At 45.6% G+C, this 23,237-nt stretch overlaps 1 protein-coding gene across 9 annotated transcripts in view; it reads right to left on the bottom strand.

The window, feature by feature from the left end:
* Positions 1-23,237, bottom strand: part of NTM (neurotrimin) — a 970,591-nt gene that overhangs the window by 186,141 nt on the left and 761,213 nt on the right. For all 9 annotated transcript variants that reach the window (XM_024347489.3, XM_016922301.4, XM_024347488.3 and 6 more), the window contains one exon: positions 3,332-3,564. In XM_024347489.3, the coding sequence (XP_024203257.1) occupies positions 3,332-3,564 (233 nt within the window). The remainder of the gene's footprint in view (positions 1-3,331; positions 3,565-23,237) is intronic.

Below are 23,237 nucleotides of genomic sequence, written 5' to 3'. Positions count from 1 at the left end.
TAATTAAAATAGCCACCCTGGCAAGTAGCTACTTGGCTCAGTTCTCTTGTCTCCTCCTTTCTGCCGCCTTCCCCTCCATCTCCCTCCCACACTGGCTCCAGGGTCACCCTCCTCCCCCAGGATGCCCTTTGCTCCTAGCTTGCCCCAGAGACTTGCTCCATGTGGTCGCCTTGGCCTCACGGCTGTCTGCAAAAAATAACCATATTGGATCAGAACCACAGGGGAAGAAAATCCAGTACAGAGAACTAGGGGGTAGATGGGATATTTGACAGTAAGGGGAAAGACATACCCCAGACCTGAAGCAGCTTGTGCAATGCTGTGAGATGCCACTACCTTCCTTCTGTGTGGATTTATTTAGATATGAAGGTGACTACATATACATAAATACACATACTCACGGGCAGAATATCAATTTAGTTCCTTTTTGTTGTTGCTGTTTTTATTTCTTTTTTTAAAGGATCATAATACCATTTTGAAAACCTAATTTGCCCAACTTTTATTCCAGAAGCTCAGGGCTGAATAGCAACTTCAAATCCAGAGAGTCAGCTTCTGCTAGGGGAATTAGGGTTTATATTTGGTATAATAAACGATCCCAAGATAAATATATTTCTTTCCCTTTTTTTTTTTTTGTAATCCAGGATGGTGGTGCATCCTCTTTCCAATACAGAAACACAAGAGTCTGGCTCTATTTAGTTTGTCTGATCGCTTTGAAGAGGGGGTCAGTTTGGCTCTGAAAAAACTATGGTCCTCTATTCATTAAAGTGTCGATAATACTCAGTCCAGGCATATCGACAGCGGATTAGCTTGGGCTGAGTCTGTGTACAAGACCAATGCCTTTTTTAACCCAGCTTGTTTCCAGATCAATACACCCATCAGCATTCGAAAATTAGCCCAAGATGAGATTCCAATACTTGAGGTGGTGTGTCATGCGAAGAGGGCACCTAGCTAAGTCACAGATGTAAACACCTAGCCAGGGATTAGACATTTTCCATTAGCTTGGACGTGAGTGAAGATTGATGTAGACTCCATCCTCTCACCCCCTCCCATCATCTCACCCCCACAAACACCCAGCCGTCTCTCTTGGAGCCCATATAAGATCACCTGGCTCTACTTCTAGCCATTTGCTTCAATAAGCATTTATTAAATGTTCACTTTGTATCAGGCATTCTGCGAGGTGTTCAGGGCAGGGGTGTGGGGGTGTGTGTGAGTGGGGGTGGCTGAACAAAGAAAATGACAAAAATATGATCCAGTTTTCAAGGAGACATTAGCACTTTTCACAATTCCTTCCACTTTCCAGTTCCATGAGGCCCTGCTTCCTAAAGCAAATATCTCTAATAGTTCCTAGTTCCCAGTCTCTCATTGTCAATGCTAGGCATTCTTTTCTCAACACTAAGTGTGCAGGGGTTGGGGCAGGACAGGAGGGGGGCTGAGCAATAGCTTCCAAACCACCACCTGGTAGAGTATGCAGATGGTGGCACCGGGGCATTCACCAGCCCTCCCCACAGAGTGGAGATTCTCAAGCATTTTTGGCCTCCCTATCCACAATAAAAAATGTATTTTACATTAAAAAATGTACACAAACTGAAACAAAAATCTCACATGGCAATACCTACTCCACTCTTTGTAATACACTCTGATACCTTCTATGCAATTCTATTTTCTTTAAAATTGCTGTTTGCATGCATCAGTTCAAAAAGTATTCATTTATAGAATCATTTTTTAAACAGCCATTGTAATTTCCTTTGGGGAAGAAAGAGTAAGCAAAACATAATAAAAACTTGGCATGACCAAACTTGGGCCACAGCATCAAGGATTCCCATGTCCCCTGGCATACATTCCGCCCACAGCCAGGTCCAGCATCACCTTGTTCTCATGTGTCCTCCTCTCAGTCCTGCTCACCCTGCCTCACTCAACAGTGCTGATCACGACCCAAGTTCCACCTTCCCCTACTGTCAAACAGCAGGCCTCCCCTTCCTTCTTCCAGCTCACTACAGTTCTTCCTTCTCAAGCTGCCTTCCTTCCTATTCTGTCTCTAACCAATCATCCCATAGTTCTTTGCCCTTTTCTTGAACACACCGACAAGGGGACTGGTGGAAGGAGCCCCTAGGAGAGGAGTTTGTCACCCTGGAGCTACACGTCCCTGGCTGAAAGGGCCTCGGGATCAGCCTGGGAAAGGGCTCCAGCGCTGGATCTGGCATGCCGCTGCTCAGGGGCTATACTGCTGACATCACAAAATAAGATATTTGACCCACTGTAAAAGATGCTCAAAAATTTTAAAAATTACAAAAGTCCTAAAAAAGAAAAGAAAGCTCCATAGCTAACACTGAAATAGCACTTGTATGTGCCACGCCCTCTTCTACATGTTTTCTATGTCAGTACGTTTACAATTCAATCCTCACGTTGACCCCCTTTACAGAAAGAGAACCCTGAGACACGGTAATAACTTGATTAAGGTCTCACAGCCAGAAAGTGGCCAAGTGTGATGCCAGCTCTTGCTCACTAACTAGGAATCCTTCAACCGGGTTAAGTGTTGTCTGAATGCCCCAGGACTGGTTCTACCTTGTGGGAAGAGGTGAGCTCCATTCCCAGGTTCTAAGAGAGCATAACCAACACACATATTCTCTCTCTCTCTCTCTCTCTCACACACACACACACACACACACACACACACACACAAACATACAAGGCCTCATGAACTAGGAGTCAGGGGAGGAGAAGAAGGCCAGGAGAGTTGGGATGGAATCAAAACAGGGAGAATCAGACACCAGTATTATATGGGAGAAATGGCATCCAAAACCCCTGGCTGGGAGAGGAGAGGAGGCGCAAGTGAGCTGGAAACAAGCAGGTGCTTGTGAAGGATGCAGCTGAGGGCAGTGCCCAGTGCATCCTGGTTGGCTCTGCTTTCGTTCAAGGCTGGAGGGGGGCATGGCATACATGTACTTCCAAAAGTGCATTAAAAGTCTGGTTTTAAACATAACACGGTCTTGGAATTGGATGAAATCTAAAAAACAAAACAAAACAAAAAACAAACAAAAAAACTAACTAAAACTTAGGGGAGAAAAAAGCCAAGAAGAGCAATAATTACAAGATAATTTCCTGAGAAAATATATTATTGGAACAAAAATGAAAAAAACAATTCCTAGTTCCACTCAATGAAAATGACTGGAAAATTTAGCTTCTAACTGCAAAATGACAACCAGAAATGCGCCCTGGACCCTAGATGCGTAGAATAAGGATAACTCATCTCTGTTGAGGATCAGAGAACAAACCTTTACCCGACGGCTTTCCAGGCTGGCCAGCCAGATCTCCCCGCCAAGCCACGCCCACCTACCTTGCACAATGAGGTGGACCCTAGAGGTCTTTGGGTGGTTGTCTGTCTGCACCGAGCAGGTGTAAGGGCCCTCGTCATACACATCCACGTTCTGGATCTCGATGCTGTACTGCGTTTGGGTGTTGCTCAGAAGGACCACGCGAGGATCCAGGCACCACTTGTCATTCCCAGCATAGAGGATGGTGCTGCGGTTTAGCCAGGCCACCCGGGTGACCCGGTTGTCAATAGTGCACCTGAAGGGAAGACCAGACAGGTACGTCAAGGGACTGAGAGATGACAGCAGCCATCAGAGGGAGGTCCTCATGGCAAGGCTAGAATATCTTGTCTTTCTCCCTTTCCCCAACACATACACTTCCTTCGATTTGTCAGGGGTGGACTTTTCTGGAACACAGCAAAGGCCTTATGGGATTACAGCCTCAGAATGTTGCTCGGAGCTTCTCAAACCACTTGAGCACAGAACCACTTCAAATACGATCTCAGTTATAACCTAGAGGTACCTTGCATGCCCAGGATGGCTGGATACTTCGAATACTACCAGTTCTCCCTTTGCTCAAGGATTTGGGTGATGATAATCCTTCATAGTTATGTCTAGGTGTTTAGGGTGCACTAAGTCATTCAATACTTATAATAACCCTATGAAGAATCTTTTATTGGAAAAAGCCTAGAAGAGCAGAGAAACTACACTAAACTAGTTCTCCAAGTCACACAATAATTATGTGTTAGATCAGAGACCCAGCTTTTAACTACTAAACATCATTCCTCTCATCTCAGAATAGCAAATTCCCACAGAAGGCTTCTGCAGTCAAAACTAAATACAGACCACCACTATTGCTATTCATCTTCATTATACCCAGGGGCAGAAATGTTCGGTTACTGCTAGACTAAAGCCACTTTCCAAAATCTCAAAACTGTCTGCACATATAAAAATAGATTTTCTTTCTTTTATTTTTGCATCTGGAGTCCTTGAATTGTGGAAGCTCCCTTCTCTTTTCTACACTTTTAAATTTCTCAGCAACTCTCGCCAAGCCCTCACCATGTCTTTCTGTCTGTATTCATTTCCCTCTCTTACCACAGCAAGTCTGTTCCATGGCCTTAGGCTAAATTTACAAACACAGTGTCCTGATCCTGGCTATAATGCTGGAAATAACAATGTAGCATAGGATGTATAATGATGCCTCAAATGTATACATTATTTTGCAGTGTACAAAGCACTTTTATGGCTCAAGGTCTCCTTTGATGTTTTGCAACAAATTTATGAGGTTGACACTCTTACCCATTCTCTGCTTTAAAGATCAGGACACTAGGGTTCTGAATAGCCTGATGACTTGTCCAAGGAATGAGAGCTAAAAGTACAGAAGTCAGACCTCTCAGTCAAGTCTTCTAATTCCTGGTCCTATGTGAGACTCATAACGTGCAAAGGTGAATTTTTCACTGAGGATGGGTGATGGCTTCTATTGGATTCCCCAAATGGTTTGTGACTATAAAAATTCCAACAAGTGCTATTGCACACACCTACTTCTTCAGGAGACCCCCTGTCCCCATGAGACATCCTGTACTGTGCATCCTTTCTGCTTTGCTTATGTAAATGTCTCAACATTATGTAAGGATCACTTACGTGCACAGGGATAGTTTGCTGAGAGTTCTTGTGGGAAATACTGCCCAAAAAGAAACACCTTGGCACAGGTGTCCAACAAGTTTTTTGCAGCTCATTGCATTTTCTGGCAATGCAGATGAGAGGTGGGCTCTCTCTGGCACCATCCTGATACAGCATGGAAATGAGTGAAGGCCTAGCTTGGAGAAGGTCTGGGGACTATCTTTCAAAGTGCTCATGGACTACTTATATTAGAATCACAGGAGAGGTTTATTACAGAGTCTTAGTCTCACCCCCAGTCTACTGATTCAGAATATTTGGGAATTTATAACAACATCTCAGTTGGGTCATACACGCACTAATGTTTCAAAACCACTAATATGGAGCAGTGTGTCTAGGACAACTTATATCATTTATGGGGCCCAGTGCAAAATAAGAACACAGAATATTTTGCTCAAGCATGAATAAGGATTTCAAGGTGGTGAGAACACAGCCTTAAACCAACCACAGATTTCTATGGAAATAAACAAAGTTGTGAAGCCAGCTCCACATGTTTCTCAAGCTTTACGGTGCACATGAGCCCCCTGGGGATTTCGCTGAAGTGCAGATGCTGATTCAGTAGGTCTGAGGTAGGGCCTGGGATTCTGCATTTTTAGCAAGCTCCCAGGTAATGCCAAAGCTGATGGCCCCTGGTCATTCCTTGAGTCACATCTAGAAGTTCATATCTAGACATGAGTTTTGTGCACATTAGGGTTTAAGAAGCACTGAGCTAGCACCACACTACACAAAAGTGTGGCTGGCAAACCACCAACATCAGCATCACTTGGGTGGGAGCTCATCAGAAATGCAGAAACTCAGGTCTCCTCTCAGAGATAACAAATTTGAATCTGCATTTTAATAAGATGTCCAGGTAACTTGAATGCACATAAGTTTGAACTGATCAAGAGTATGCTCCAAGCCTTTCTTGTGGCTTTGATGACAATATCCAGAATGGACTCTGAGGGTGAGCAAGAAGGAGAAAACTACAGTCGATAGAGGGTGCACCTCTCTTACTACACCTAAGGGTGTACCTTCCCTTATGCTCCTTGCAGACCCCATGACTGCCATCTGGTACTGCCTTGTCTGAAACATGAATTTGGAATGACATAAGTTTGAAATCTCTCAAGAACAAAAACACACTTTGCAGCTTGCTTTGCTAGTAATGTATCTAGGATAGCTTATATTAATAATCTGAAGGGTGGCCACTGCTCTGACCTTCACTTGTGTCCAAGCAGGGAACTGGATGAATTCACATTCATGGTCAATGTTAATTGACTACATGAGCCCACTATATGTACTATTTTATCATCTCACAAACTTGGTTGGGTTCACTTATTGCCAATTTACAGGCAAAATTAGCTGAGGCTAAAAAACATTAGCCATATTGACTGAAACCATGCTGATATTAAACTGTAGAAGCAGGATTCATGCCAGTTTTTGTTTTGTTTTGTTTTCCAAATTTAGTGTTCTTATAGGTGCTCCCAAAAGAACATCTAAATCAGTTCTTCTCAAATTCACTGTGCATCAGAATCGCCTGAAAGACCTGATAAAAAAGAGATTCCTGGGACCTTACTCCATGGGTTTCTGATTCAGTAGGCCCAGGCAGGGCCTGGGAGGCTGCATTTCTGACAAAATTCCAAATGCTGCTGATGCTGGTCTGGAGAGCTCGCTGAGAACCTCTAACCTAGACGTGTGTTTCCTGGCAAAAATGAGAGTTGCAGAGTGAATAGGCACTAGGAAAGGACCCTGGTATGAAACAGTTTTCTGATATGTTACAGGAGAGAACTTTCCTGTAACCCATATGTTCAGGGAAACCAGAAGCAGAGTCCTTTATTTTCTTCCCCAGCAGCTGAAATCTGACAAGTACCAGGTGAGTGGCCACGGTGCAGGAAACGCTGACTGACAAACACTAAACTGCTTGAATAATTATTTTTGATGCCCACAACGAGGGCATCTCACAACCTCCCAATGAACACAAGAGGACTGTCCTGGGCTTCCTTGTGAGCATCTAATTATTGAAAATTGACAGAAACAGAAGCCGTCCCCCAACACTGCACCACACTACAGGGCCAGAGAGGTTCGTCTGCAGATGCACTAGCACTCAGAACGCAGCCAATTTCCAGCATGGTTCTGCGGCTCCTGTGATGTACTACTCTGAGGAGTTGGCACAGTTCCAGCTGCGGTTCTGAACACATCCAAGGTCATGTTTAGATGTCCAAACTGTCACTGCTGGGTATCAGTCTTGCTGAATCCCCACGGAATGAATGCCGGCTTCTGCAGAGATGGATCACAAAGGTACCTCGGCAGCCAACTCTGTCACCTCCTCACACCTGCCCCCATCTATCTGTCTCATTTATCCAGTCTCCTCAACAATGCAGAGGACACATTGCTCCTAGGTTAAAAAAAGAAAAGTGAAAATGAGCATAATTGCTCTCTCAGCCACAGAGAAGGCTCTGGAGGTGGGACATTCAGACAACGAGTTCTCTCTTTGCAGAGACAGCCCTTGACATAGTCCTTCTACAAAACTGCTCCTGAAACACGGTACGGTATCTCACCTCTCTCAGGATGGTGGTTAACTGGTGATTAAGTCAGAGTGAGTAAGGCTTCAAACTCCACTGTCCCTGACTCATCCAGGTGAGCTGAACTGGAGATGGCCGCTCATCAGATATGGAGGAATAGTCACAAGTCAATGCAACATAGGCCAACAAGAGGTGGGAGATGGGCGATCAAAAGGGCGGGATGTTCCCAGATCAGACCTCCAAAGCCTCTCCCCTTTTGTCCACAACCTCCAGATATACCGCCCTCCCACCGCTGGCATCCTCTCTGCCCATCCTGCCACATATATGAAGAATAGAGGGACAGGGGTTCCCTTGAGGATTCTGGACTGGGCCCTGCAACTCCAGCTCCCTTCTGTCCTCCAGCTTCAATGTTGCCCTCCAGTTGCCCCGCACTGCAGCCCTCTGGCAGTGGCCATTAGCCTTCTGTGTCTCTGTGAATGGTTTTCCCATCAGCATCCCTCCTGTGGCCCTCCCCTCCTGTGTGTGGCCCCCGTGGACAGCCCATGGCCTAGCATACTCAGCATCCTGGAAGAATCCAGACAAAAAGAAATAAAGCCTGGAAAAGGCATGTGTTTTCCATTTCAGTACCGAGCCACAGTCCCCTTCTTAGTCTGTGTGTGTCTGTCTGCACCATGTTCCTTTCTGGATAAGTGTCTTCTTTTAGAGAATAGGCCTATACTATTTGAGCAGGGATTATTGAGGGTGCCCCACCTGTGTCAATATTCAGGGTGTATTTGGCCAAAAGAGGATCCAGCCACATGTGCACATGCTCACTCATGCATGGGAGCTCGAGTATGGTAGAGAAAGAACACTGCCATACCTGTAATTTTCTGCAGCTGCACCTATTGTTCCAATGCTCTAAAAATGCAACCCTCTGTGTCCTGAATATCTTTCTGATGAATAGTTGTTTTATTACACATGCTGCATTTACACATAGAGGAAAAGCAAAAACAAATGATTAAGCAAGCCCAAGATGTGCACCGCAGAAATAGAACCATGAAAGTATGGACTCAGGTGCTGAAGCTACTTTTGGATTTAGGATGAGAAAAGAGAAAGAGAGAGAGAGAGGGGTAGGGGGGAGAGAGAGGGAGAGAGAGAGAGACAGAAAGAGAGAGAGAAAGAGAGAGAGAACCTGGGAATTGGAAGAAAAAAAGAAGCAACAGTGTCTGCTTGGAATCTTCTAAAGATGGGCAAAGAGAGTGTTGAAATAAGGAGACAGATTATTGAAAAAAGAGAGAAACATCCAGGCTTGGCCTTTCTTAAACACAACTGCCTGAAGATCTGAGGGCAATAATGGATCCAGACAGTGTGCGGTCCAACCGTTCCTTCTATCAAATGGCCCTTTAACTGTGTCTGAAAGGCAGCACATCTCAAGCAATGCTTGAAGCCACAGCAAAATAAGTGCTTCCGCCCTTCGCAGCACCTGGTCACAATTGCCTCTTATCACACAGAAATGCTCCAGCTGCCCCTAAGTTTGGTGCCTCTGAGCATTCGGCTTGTGCCCCGCCCCTCCCCTCAAGCATCATAGGGGAACATCACGACGCAAATGGCTCAGAAATACCCACACACGCTGCCATGGGGTTGGCGTGTACATCTTCCACATCTGCGCCTGTGAGAAAGTGTTCTCTGGGGGAAACTAAGAAATTAACAAAACAGGATACTTCCCCACGAAGACACTGAACATTCAGATATCAGCTAGCACCTTACTCCTTTATCGTAAGAGAAAGCGTCACTACTGAGGCTGCTAATTTTGACCCTACTGGATTTCTTTTAGACTCTAAACTTGTGTGGAAGTTTACAAAATTGATTTGGGTCATAGAGAGACAAAAATACTAGACTTAGACTCACATTGCACACTGTTCTTACGTCTCCCAACTATTACCATTTTTGCATGACATAAGAAAACGGAGGTAGGCCATGGAATCTTTCCTAGCTATGAAAGTAAGAGGGCTCATCATGCCTAGGTAGAAGCAGACAGCACACTTATGATACAGGTGAATGGATTAGGGGGAAGAAAAAGGAAACAAACAAAACCAAAAGCAGCAGCACACACACTGCACTGTGAGTCCCACACCACTAGCAGGTAGTTGTAGTCAGAGAGAGGCTCCGGGAGAGCGAAGAGAATAGGGTCTGAAGTCTGACTGCTACAAGGAATGTCCCAGCTCTGTTCCTGATGCCCCTCAGGCCTCAGAGAGGTTATCTCACTCCACTGGGTTTCATTTAAATCACCTGCAGTAGAAATAACCTCTCTTCTTGCATGGGGTTAATGAGAAGATTAAATGGAAACATGCATGTAAATACATTCTTTTGTTTATTGTAAAAATTCAACAAATAAACCTATTGTACAGTCTATAACATGTACTGCTTTCTCATCTTAGGGATGTAACATTGCTGACTTGATTGACTTTAAGTTCTTGAAAAGCAAGGATCATGTCTTATTTTCACTTGTGTCTCTACAGAACATTGTGTAGAGTACAACGTAGGCACACAATAAATATCTGTCCACTGATTAATTATTTGATTAAAATCTCCCATCTTTCACAAACTCCCGAGAGATAAAAGACCATGAGGCCTGCATCCAATAAAGGCCCAGTGTGTGAGTATGATTACTCTGCATGTCCCCACCAACCTGCACTCACAAATACAAATGCACCCATCTCCCCCAACACCTGGTCACTATGTGTGAGAATCGTGCAAGGAGGCAGTCCCCCTCCACTTCTGTAATGTCTTAGGGATAAATCAAGAAGCCTTTGCTCTGTGCACCTCCAGAAAATTCTCCATAAGCACACCTACCATCTGTCCTTCCTGTCTCTGTCAAATACAGTAGTATCCTCTCAAAACAAACTCTGTTGAGTTTGGTGGGCCATGACTTTTCCGAAATGAATGGCACAACACTTTGATTTGCACCCACAACAAAAGCCCAACACTAATTTAAATGCTGAAGCAAGAATGGGCTTGCTCAATAGGTCATATCGTATTTGTAAGTCACGGCTCCCACAAGCCATTTTGTTGATTCAATAACTCTGTTACACACATGTAGCCAAGAACTCTAAATTCTAAACTCTAGCAAAAGGTAACCTGGGCAAGGTGGGGCATCTTCATCATCTCATAGAGCCACAAACAGTGGAGCCTTTTTCCCCTAGGTGACCAAAGCCAGGTAACCTGGGTGTTTTTCTTTCCTTTTCTTTCCCTAGCATGTTCAAAACAGTCCAAACACAGAAGAGTGGTCTCTGGAATCCTGTCATGGAGACCAACCATTCATAAAAGAAAGAGCCCAGAAGTGCTGAAAGTTCAGTGGGAATTCATGCTGGACTCCATCTGCCATTGGAGCTTGGACTTCAGTGAGTGATCCCTACAAAGTTCCACCTCACTTTCTGTGATGATTAATTCCCTGTGTCAAGTTGACTGAACTATGGGATGCCAGACAGCTGGTAGCATGTTATTTCTGGGTGTGTCTGTGAGGTGTTTCTAGAAGAGATGATCAGCAGACTTCGTAAATAAGACCCACCCTCCCCAATGTTGGAGGGCACCATCTAATACACTGAGGGTCTGGATAGAATGAAAGAGTGGAGGAAGGGCACTTCACTCTTCCAGCTTGAGCTGGGACATTCCTCTCCTGTCCTTGGGCATCAGCTCCTTTGTCTCAGGCCTTTGGACTGAGACTGAAACTTACACTACAGACATGAGCCAATTCTTATAAGTCTCTCGATAGATTAGAATAGATGATAGATAGATAGATAGATAGATAGATAGATAGATAGATAGATAGATAGATAGATTCTGTTGAAAAGGAAAACCCAGACTAATACACACTCCCACCCCACACTGCTTCAAACATGACATTCATTAGGTGCACCGGACCACTTTTCACGGTTTCCTGTACATTCTGTTCACATTGGGAATTCTGTGACTTCCTGCTTTATTTGGAATGCCCTTCCTTATTGTTTGTTAGACAAATTCCTATGCCACACCAAGGTCAAGCTTAAATATTAATTCATATACCGGCAAGCTTTTCTCTGCAAAATTTTGCTGTTCCCCCATGAGTGTTTTCCAGACATACTTTATCTTGGTGTGTACTGGAAGCAGGATGTCCATGCTTTATCTTTTTGTCATATGTGGAACTCTGGGAAGGCAGGAAGTAGATACAATTTTTTTTCTCTACTCCAAGAACCCTCACACATGACTCGTGGTTGCTTTCAGGGCAATTTGGATCTTGGTAAGTGTTGAGGCGGCTGCCAAGGTTGGAAAGAGCTTGGTAAACAGCAAGGAGGAGTAAGGTCCAGCATGTCCAGCAGTAGGAGGAGCATGAGCAAAGCACAAAGGAGCTGGGGAAAATACTGGCGAGTTTGTGGAAGGATGGAAATGGGGAGCTTATGGAATAGAAGGCATGGGTAGAAGAGAAAATTTAGCAGGGACAAAGCCAGCAAGCTAGCACGTTGCTCTCTGTGTGTCCACATGTCCACCACCCAGTGCAGGCCGACCAGCACGGATCGCGTGGACAGGCTCCCTGCCCTCTGGCCTCCTGTTGTTCTGCCACTGGGAAGCAGTGGCAGGAGTCGGGGTTGGGGAGGAAGCAGGGTCCATCCACCAGCTGTCTATATCCCTCCATCAAAGTCTGGTGGCAGCCATGACCTCTTCCCCTTATCCCTTCAGGCCTAAAAGTGTTAACAGTGCCTTCCTGTTCGTGGCCCCAGGGTCCTGACTGTCCCTTACAGTTTTCTTACACCTTGGCTGCACCTTCATAAATATCCACTTTATTAAACTCTGCTCAAATTACCCAGTTTGCGGATGCCATCTTTTCCCTGTAGGATCCCTGACTATTACAGGTTCGTTGTGCAATAAGCCCTCATGAAAGAAAGAGTCTGCATTTTATCCTGAAGACAGAGAGCAGGCAGGGAACCAGAATGAAGAACCCTGCAAAGGCCAGCTCAAAGAATCACTGATGGTTATAAATGGTAGCACACTTGAGCTTGTCTCTTTCTTCTCCAGGGGACAGCCCTCCTTGGCAGGGAAGGAGCTGGGAAGAAGAAACAGGAGTCCCTGAAACAAATCCATCTGCAGGCTCTCCTCCATCTTTGCTTTGTCTCCAGTCCTGCCCTCACTGGCCAGTGTGTGTCACCCCATACTATGGGACACACTGGATGAAGAAATGGGGCTTCATTCAGTCCCTGGACAAGTTAGGCCAGCCTGGCAGTTGTCCAAATCGACACTTTTTTTTGCAATTACACTGATTAAACTGATTGTTACACTGATTGTTGTTCAAATCGGACACTTTTTGCGATTACACTGATTAAAGCAGGATGTATTCAGGCAAACTAGGAAGAACAGTATAGATTAGCCACATGGAGTCACACTAGAAAAGGGGCTGGAAATACCTTGCTCCTCCCATGCCCAAGGCCTAGTGCGACTATGAAGGAGATGCACTGGCCTCTGGGGAAGCCAGCATGTGCGTCACTCCTGGCTTCATCTCTGGGGCTAGTTCCACCTCCAATTCTTTGTCAAGACACACTTTAACCAGCAAACCCCAGAATCCAACCTGGATCCTGCCTCTAGCACACTCCTATCACCCTAAAGCACCATCCATACTTAGAACTTGAACATGACTTGAAGAGGAAAAAAAAATATCACAGCTTAGGAGACCAAAATCATACCCCAGACCACATGCAGCTGCCATTTCCTTTCCAGTTAGTGTGTGTGAAGCCTGGCACCCATGTGTGTGAACTGGGCAGCAGGCAGACTGCCTGTCCACCTGATCTTTGCCCCAGGGACCATGTACACATATGATGTACATGTGTGGCCATGTGTGGTGGGAGGGAGTGGCTGGAAAGAAGGAATCTGGTTCACAACCAAAGAGACAGTCTCTGCTGTATCCAAACCCCACAGTTCACAGGAAGAAAGGTCAAATACAGCTAGAACTCCAGAGGGACAAAGGGGACACCTGGGTTCGAGGTGGGCCTTGTCTGTTCTCTCACTAAGTGACCTTGGCAACACATCCTCTCACCTTTGGTGGCAACACATCCTCTCACCTTTGGTGGTAACACAGTGCCCACACGACTGCCTGAGGCCTAGGTGAGAGTGAGGCACAGTAGGTGAGTGGACTGGCATCCTCCAAGGAGAGAGGCTGCTGGCTTCTGAGCTCCATTTCTACCATCTACGGAGGTGAGACACAGCTGGGACAGGAGAGCAGGACCAACATGCAATGCACACTGCAGGGGCTGGAGGCTCATCCTTCTCTGTCCCTGTCCTGTAGAGCCCACAGAAGCCTCTTCTCTCTCTAGTGGACTGTGAGGAGGCTGAGAGGAAGGGGTCCCCAGGGTCTGGAAAGACAACACTCACTAAAACAAGAAAATGTGAGTAATTAAGTGCAGAAAAGGTTAACTGGATCTCTCCAGATAGTTAACCTAGGTGACGTGGCACCTTGGGGAACAAGATGCATCCCCAGAAAGAGGAAAGCTCCCAGTGGGAGGACACTACCTTTGCTGGGGCCTGTTGTCATTCCAGAGCCCTCCCTCACCTCGATGGGGGCCTCATCATTTGCACAGCCACTGCCCTGTCTCTCTCCCCCTGTGCAGGACAAAGCAGGAAGTCAGCCTTCAGCCCAGGCCCCTCGGCCCCTTCCATCATTTCTGTGTGCTCCCTGGGTTCTGGGTGCTTCTGCTTCTGACAGCCCAGCCTGAGACTCTGTTTGCACCCCCACCTCCACAGACAGCCACAAGTGCCTAGGGTTTGCGTCCCCCAGGGTGGCCCCTAGCAGTAGCCTGTGTGGCCTGTGTGGGAGTTATAAAAGGGCCTGGTCACCCTGGTGGGTCTCTGCCTAAAATCGAGCCTCCACTTGGCTTCTTGCCCTGTCCTGCCTGGCTTCCCCCACACCTTCTGCCTTTTCTCCTAGGCCCACTTCCCTAATAAGTCATGACCACACAAATCCGTATCCCAGAATCTGCCTCTAGAGAACTGGAACAAAGGCAATCTTATGTGTAAATCTCACAAATGCTTTGTGATCAGAAGGAACTCTTCTGGAGAGGGAGTGTGAGATATTTGGGAGGCTGCAAGGAAACGAAGGTGCTAGAAAGATGGAGGGTGGTCTGCAGTCAGGCACTGGGAGCAGGCAACCACAGGTGAGCCCTGCCCCTGGGAGAGAGGACACGGGGCAAGGTAGAGCCTGAAGCCAGAAGCCGGGAGTGGGGGCCCTTCTGGCCCTGGCCTAAGAGACCTTGGAGGGCCAAGAACATTTCTGTCTCCTGGGACACTGACACAGGGGTGAGGGGACACAGTCCAGCCAGGCTTAGGTACTAACGAGGGACATTCTGTGGGGAGGGGAGGAGGATTTGGAGAGTTCAGTGGGTGGCAGGAGCATGTGGACAGTAAACTAATAAAGGATATAATAAAATAATAAAAATACAACCACTATGGAAAACAGTGTGGAGATTCCTTAAAGAACTAAAAGTAGATCTACTCACTACTAGGTATCTACCAGGAGGAAAAGAAGTCATTATATAATATGAAAAAGATACTTGCACACGCATGTATATAGCAGCACAATCTGTAATTGCAAAAATATGGAACCAGCCCAAATGCCTGTCAATCAATGAATAGATAAGAAAATGTGAGATATATATATATACACCATGGAATACTACTCGGCCATAAAAAGGAACAAAATAATGGCAATTGCAGCAACCTGGATGGAACTGGAGACTATTATTCTAAGTGAAGTAACTCGGGAATGAAAAACCAAATGTCATATGAGTCATATATATTCCTATATGACTCATATATAGGAGCCAAGCCATGAGGACTCAAAGGCATAAGAATGATACATTGTTTTTTGGGGCCTCAGGGAAAAAGGTCAGGGGTGGCAACGGATAAAAGACAACACCTTGGGTACACTGTACACTGCTCGAGTGAAGGTGCACCAAAAGCTCAGAAATTACCACTGAAGAACTTATTCACGTAACCAAATGCCATCTGTTCCCCACTAACCTACTGAAATAAAAAAATAAATAAATAAAAGCCAACCAAACAAACAAAAGATCAGCTGAATAAATAGAAAAGAGGTGAGAAGGTGTTCCCCCTAGGAAGAAAAAGGTATCCAAAGATATGGGTATGGGGCAGGCACGGTGGCTCACGCCTGTAATCCCAGCATTTTGAGAAGCTAAGGTGGGAGGATGGCTGGAGCCTAGGAGTTCAAGACAAGCCAGGGCAACATGGTGAGACCCTGTTTACAAAAAAAGAAAAAAAATGGCTGGGCAGGGTGGCATGTGCCTATAGTCCCATCTACAGAGTGAGACTGTTAAAATTCATTAATTAATTAATTAAACAAAGAATAAAGATTTGGGTGTGGCTCTGGGGCAGATGTTTAAAGGTTTGGTCTGATGAGAGCAGAGAGAGAACACCAAGGAAGAAAGACTAGAGTCAGCTGTAGCTGCCCTCAAATGCCAGGCTGGGAAGTATGCTCCCATCAGCAGCAAAGCAGATAAGCAGAGCCGAATGGCAGGAGAAAAATCATATTTGGAAGCAATAAAGAAGTAAGCCAGGGTGAAGAGATAATGGGGGCAGGGAAGTCCATCACTGCCAGAAACAGAAGCATGGAAACGTCCTCTTCCTGGGAGTTGCCTTTCCCAATACGTTAGGCCTCGTTCTCACCATCAGACATATAAACAGACATGCTCTTAAGGTGCTGGAATCCACCTAAACAGGGCTGGCAGGGAGGGCTGTGTGTCAGGGGTCTTTGTGGCCCATTCTTTAGGCCCCCCGGGTAACCTTTCAACTCACAGCCATCCCCCGACCTGTGCTTCTAACTTACCCCTTAAACTTCACTTCAGGCAGTTATCTCCAAAGATGTGGATGAACTGAAGTGCATTAGGATGGGATTATATGCCCATTTATTTGCCAAATGTTCATTGAGCACCTCCTATGTGCCATGTATTGTGTTAAGCTCTTAAGGAATTCAATGCAGAGGCAAACAAGACAGACTCATGCAGAGAGGCACAGAAAGACAGGATTATAATGCAGAAGTGTGCTGTTTCTTACGATAGGAAATTATGGGTGTTGTGCAGAAAGTAGACGTGTGTGGAGGAACCCAGCCTAGTCTAATGGGTCAGGGAAGGGCTTGTAGAAGTGAAGTTTCTGCTGAGAACTTTACAAATGAGTATAAATATGGTGCTGGGAGAGACAAGGGAGATAATTTATCAATAAGGAACCTACAGAGGTTAAGTCTGTGCAGCTCTTTCTTTCATAAGCCTAAGGCTACATAGCTACTTACTTCAAGAAAGATTTTGGATGACAACGAGCATCTCCTGATTCTTTGACCCAAAATTAGTAATAGTCTTTTCTGGGGTGAGTGGATTGTAAGATTTTGCAATGAACATTTTGAAAGCTTGACAATGCACTGGGTGTTACTCAGATTTTAACAAGATTTCTGCCATCTGGAAGCCGCCATGCATTCATATATTTTACCTGCGATCACCTCAGCTTGCTTGTTCATATTTGAGAGAGGCAGCAACCATGCCTAGTAGCTTGATTTCCATGGAGTCCAGTGGGGTGCTTCTCTCTTTATCCATTGTGTTGCGACAAGCCTGAGTCCGTAGTCTTTCTGTGACTCAGTTTTCATATATGTCAATGGGGAAAAATGGTCTCTACCCCACCCTGTTCTTGTTGTAATGAGGGTCCATGTAAGTATTGAGGGGAAGAGTATCAAGGACTCCGCAGGAGCATGGAGGTGTTAATGTTTATGAACCTTCTGAGTGCGGATGCCATTGTCCCCTCCCTTCCCTATTATTTTCCAAGTAACCAAATACATGGCTACATCACTATGTTCAACATTACACATTTATTTATTGAGCTCATATGCCTGTGAAGATGCAGTGTTCACTCTCCAGAACAAAACATATTCCTTACTCTATATTTTAGGAGCTTATGATACAAAGAAGATAACAGCTACTTAAATGAAATAAAGCAGAGAACCTGCACAGGCAATTGAATGACAAACACCGGACGGATACAGAAAGAAATAGACCCAATTTTAACTCTCAAGGTACAATGACCAAGTCTGAACCAAACAAAGGAAGCCATTAGGAGAGGGCTGTTTTCCTTCACTCTGCTGTAGTTCCCACCCTGGTGGAAGGAGCAGGCAGGATCCTGACGGGGATTGGGGGAGCAGATGGGGGCGGGGCAGTGGTCACACAGGTATAAAACGTCAGGCAGAGGAATGTATCCTCGGGCACTTGAACTGCATCAGCTGGTTCATTCCAAAGTAATTTCATTCAACCAACACTGGGCAAATAATTATCTAAGTCCTTTACGGAAACTCTTGGTGCCTTTGATGATGCTCTCTATTAACTGGTCTCTGTAGGAAGGGACTCTAGCCAGGCTGTAGAAGAGCTAGTTATTTCCCTGCATGCATTCTCTCTAATTTTGAACCTCCAACCACAAGCTCAAATCATTTCCTAAACTTCAATGGACCATCTTCTGAACACCAGGCAGTGGGAGCGGGGGGCCTCTTCCACCTGGTCTTTTGGTCCCACACGCAACCCTCTTCAGTCCAGTCACTCTTTTTGCCGCAGGGACCTTTCTAACAAATCTGTTTGAGAATCACTTGTTCAAGAGCCTTCAGTGGTTCCCACTGCCTTCAGGATGAAGCTCAAAGAGTTCAGAAGAACATGCCAGGACCTTGAGGTCTGGGATCCTGCAGCTTCCTTAGTGTGGCATGCTCTCCCATGCCCCAACCCATTTCCCACACTGCCCCTCTGTCAACAGCACCCCTCCCTACTTACTCGCCCACACACCCCTTCCTTCACAAGGCTCCCTCTGACCCAACAAGGCTGCACTTTCATAGGGTACCATCATAACCTTTGCCAGCCCATATGGCAATTCTGAAGGCAGGGCCTGTGTATTTTCTTTATCTTTCTTTCCATAATCCTCTTGCAACCTATTGTGCCTTCCATGGTACCTAGTTCATTATCACAGGCAGTCAGTAAATATCAGTTGCTTGAAGTGAAGGCACACTGCAGCAGGCATCTGTCCTAAACCAGGTGTCTCTGAGACAATAGCTGGCCTCATACTCAGCCCCAACACTGGCACCTCTCCAACTGTTTTCCATGGTTACTCACACCGGGCTGCCAGAAGCATAACACGCGTGCATCTATAGCACATGTGAGCTATGCCACTAGAAGTCACAAAGCAACATTTTGTGCTCCACAAAAGCTTTCAAAATGAGAACGGAGAATGCAGCAGACATTTCATGACAATGTTTTTGTTAATTAACCAGAAAAATAATAGCTCAAACTTTCCTTGCACATGACAGCATGCAAAGCCCTTTCTCATATAATTCATATCTCACGGCATCATCATAAGAAAGTTGGAGGCAGAGACACATCTCAAATCCCAGATCTGAGGCTATGAAATGTGTGATCGTGGGCAAGTCACTTCATCACCCTGGGCCTCGGTTTCCTTTTCTGTACAGGACAATGGTAATGTCTATGCGGCCTCAGCCGTGCAGTTCTCACCGTGAGGAATCTCCCATCTTGCTCTGTGGGGATCCATGAAGAGCCTGCTGGCGGCTTAGGTCTGCTGCCGGCAACTCCATCAGACTTCCCTATTCTCTGAGGGGCAGGGCTGTTTGAAACCCTTAGCTGTTCCACTTTTGCCAAGGTGAATGGAGAGAGGAAAGGTCCAGGAGATTAGACTAGAAAGTGGTGTAGAACTGTGAAGGCAGGGATGCCAATTACTAAAATACGATACATGCAAACATGCCTTCACTTCCTATGCAAATTCTTGAGAGAAAGAAAGGTGTAAGTGCAAAGGAGCATGCTGTATTTCACCTCAGCAGAACGCAGAAGAACCAGATAGTATTAATTAGAACTTAAACGCATGAAGTAAAATTAGCAACATGATTGCTCCTCTCATTGTAATTATCACGGGAATTAAAAAAACAAGGCAGAGAATGGAAAATGCGGTACCTTCCTTTTTTTTTTTTTCCACTTGAGAGCCACATTCCATACCTCTTGATCTTATGACTTTCTCTGACTGGTGTGGTATCTCCTTGCATCTCCCTAACAAAGCTGAACCAACTCCCACTTCCGAGGCTTCGCTGTCTTTCCCTCATCCCACTACTCATCTGATTTCTAGATGCGAGTGGTTTCATCTGTCAAGATGATTTCCTATTACTGGTCACCTCTGGGAATATCAGACTAGGTTCCCTTCTCCTTCTGAGAATATTTACTGTGAAAACAAATCTCCTACTCCCAAAGTCCTAACAGACTCTGGAATTGAATTCTTCTAATTAAGAATCAGATACATTTACATTTCAGCTTCATCCAAACCTGTTAAGAACATCCAGAGAGAAAGAGGAAGGCTGTAAAGTCATTGGCAGGAGTTGAGGTTGTTCTCAATAAAAAGCCTGACCACAACTACACAAGAAAACTCAAGAAAATGGAGGTAGGTGAAGATGAAAAAGGGGAAGAGAATTGAGGAAATAGTGGGAGAAGACAGACAGACATTTCTGGCAAAGCTCAGAATGTTGAGGCTGTATCCATTTGGTACCTCCTGTACTGTATGCTCTTCTTGGTCTTTCTAATACAGTCCTAGGAGCCCCATTTTGAAATGACTGGTGTTGGAGGACAGATATTCTGTGTGTGCACTGAAGAAAAATAACGACAAAAATCAGTTTTTGTTTCCTAAGAAGTCTTCCCTTCCATGACTTTGAGGTAGAGCCCACAGGAAGCCATAGATTAACCGAAGCTGACCTTACTTGTAGGTAGGCATGAAAAACCCACCTGAGGTCTGTCTTTAGGAATTCTGTCTTAAAATACATTTCTCCTGTCTTCAAAGCCAGAATGGGAACGCAGGGCCTAAGCTACTGGGTCAAGTTACCCAGAGTTCTGATACATCGGCTGATTGGGAACAGCAAGACCTCAACTCAGGGCTCCTGGGATCTGTTTGCTTCCCTTTGTTACCTTACTGAGGATGGTGCCAGAGACTCTGAATCAATATATGTGTGAGACACAGGAAAACTATCCCCTAAGTTGGTTCTAAACTATCACTTAGAGCATCAATAGCAACAATACGTACACAGCTGTATGCACTATACAACATTGCTCTTCCAGAAATGCAAACAGTTTTGGATACCAAGTCCCTATACAGCCACCTCCAAATTCCTCTTCTAGAATATATGACCAATAGACCCCACCCCATCCACCCTACCAACACACACACACAAACACACATCTTTTGCAAACTACACTTTTCCAGGGGCACTTTCTAAAGAGAATTATTCACTCAATAACCTGCTGGGACTAGTGACACCAACCCATCCCAAAGAAAAATTTCTACACTGTCGATAGTGATTTCTGACCTTATCAGCCTCTTTTTTTTTTTTTTTTTGAGATGGTGTCTCGCTCTATCGCCCAGGCTGGAGTGAAGTGGTGCAATCTCAGCTCACTGCAAACTCTGCCTCCCGGATTCATGCCATTCTCTTGCCTCAGCCTCCTGAGTAGCGGGGACTACAGGTGCCCGCCACCGCACTCGGCTAATTTTATTTTATTTTTTTATTTTTTATTATTATTTTTTTAGTAGAGACGGGGTTTCACCGTGTTAGCCAGGATGGTCTTGATCTCCTGACCTCGTGATCCACCTGCCTCAGCCTCCCAAAGTGCTGGGATTACAGGCATGAGCCACCATGCCCAGCCCCTTATCAGCCTCTTGTACCTGTGTGATCACCTGGCAAGTTAAGTTGGTTGGGTGAACTCCTACACCCACAACTATAACCCACTGGAAGATTCTTTGAGGCTCCTGTTTCTGCATGAAGGAGATATACATCTGGACAGCCTGGGGCCAGTCCACAAAGATCTGAGGATGGTCCCTGGAGAGGCAACATCTGATGTCCTGCTCTCTACAGTCCCCAGGCAGCTTCTAAATTCTACAGCTGAGAGAGTAAACAGGACTAGCAACAGTTGAGATGTAACATTGTGTATGCATATTCAAAAGACATTCATTATCTGTAGGACATTGTTTAGAAATTGCTCTACTATTTAATTTGTGATAAATGATTAGCAAACATGTTTATCAATGTAAAAAAAAAACACACTCACAGAACAACTTTAATTGGATTCATATACTTTAGTGTCTGGGAAAGCTGAGAAGCAAACCATCCTATACCACTGCCATGTGCTTCTCCTCTCCAGCGTCCTGTCCCCAGCCATCTGCCCTCAGACTTCATCTACAACCCCAGATAGCCTTCTGCCAAATGTAAACTGATGGTCACAGGGAAAAGGAGAGGACATATGGATGAGAGTGCCCAAATATGAGAATATCCTTTGTCGACAAAAGCCAGAAAAGTGTAAATCTTTCAGAGAGCCAATGCCCAGGCCAGCATCCCACCTGGTTCAGTCCCTTGGATGGGGAAGGGTGGATCTAAGACAAGAGCTTGGCTCTGGGACTTGCAGGCTATAAAGTTAGACACCACTAAGTCTGCCGGCATGACATTCTTTCTCCTATTAATAGCAACTTCTTCCATTTGCTCGCCCCAGAAAACAAAATGAATGAGGCTTGGCTGTGAATGTAGGAGAGACTAAAGCCCAGGATGGCAATAAATCGGAGTGCAGAGTGGCAGACACTGTAATCCGCCGGAATGCCGCTCTGGCTCAAGGAAAAGAACCTCTTTGGGGAAGCAGTGGAGGGAATCAATGCCCATAAAAGCATCCAAGGCAGCAAGCCACAGCAGAAAAGATAGATACTGTTGACCAGCACATGCAGCAGATTGCTGGTTGTAAAACAAAATAGAAAGTCATTAAAAAGGTGGGCAAAGGGCACGACTGTGTGATGTGGATGTCACAGGGGACCTGTGTTATAGAGGGCTCAGGCCTCCCCATCCGTCAGAAGGTCAGCATCGCCAAGACTGCCTGGAATCCCACACTACAGATCCCTCTCTATGCGCTCACCGCAGCAAGGTGAGAGATGGGTTAGTATTTATTGCCACTTATGTAATAGGTCTATTTGGAAACACATTCTGACTCGCTTATCAGGATATTAATACATCACAGCATATTGAGCTGTATTCATTTTGGGTTCGGGTTGCTTTAACCAAAGACTTTCCTGGGAAGCCTGCCAGGGTATGTTTTTCTGGAACGAGCTCCCTTTTCTGCCTCATTCACCACCTTTCGATCCACCAGAGGGCAGAGTCAACCCATAAGACTCAGGCTCAGGGACTTTGGGGGGCAGTTTGAAATAGGAGGAGTTTTGGGAGAACGCACCAGAAAAGCAAAGGCCTGAATAAGTTATTCATCCTGAAAGCTGGAGATGGAAATAGTTTCTGGAACTCTCAGGAAAAAAGACTGACAATAAGGCCCGCAAGAAGCAAGTTGAAGAGTTCTTAATGTGCTGTGCCTCAGTTTCCCAACATTTGAAAGGAGCAGATGCTTGAATCATTTCCAACTCACCCTGTAAATTAAACCACGCTTTGCAGGTCACAGAAAACACCTCTCGCAGCAAAGGAGGGGCAGCTGGCAGAGAAACAGGCTGCAAGGTCGCAGCCAGCACAAATCGGAAAAAGGCACGTTCTGGAGGCTTCTTCCCTCCTCCTCGCTTCCCTCTCCCTTTGCCTCCTGGTAGGGCTCTTTCTCCTTCCGCATTTCCATTCTTGCCCTCTTTCTCCTTTTCTTTCTTGTGCTAGTTTGGCTGCCCTCTCCAGCTCCTCTCCTCTTGGGAGAAATAAAAGTAAAAC

The sequence above is a fragment of the Pan troglodytes genome, chromosome 9 (assembly GCF_028858775.2).
Source record: "Pan troglodytes isolate AG18354 chromosome 9, NHGRI_mPanTro3-v2.0_pri, whole genome shotgun sequence".
Lineage (NCBI taxonomy): Eukaryota > Metazoa > Chordata > Mammalia > Primates > Hominidae > Pan > Pan troglodytes.
Note: the sequence above shows the minus strand (reverse complement) of the source record. Positions and strands in the feature narration are given on the sequence as shown.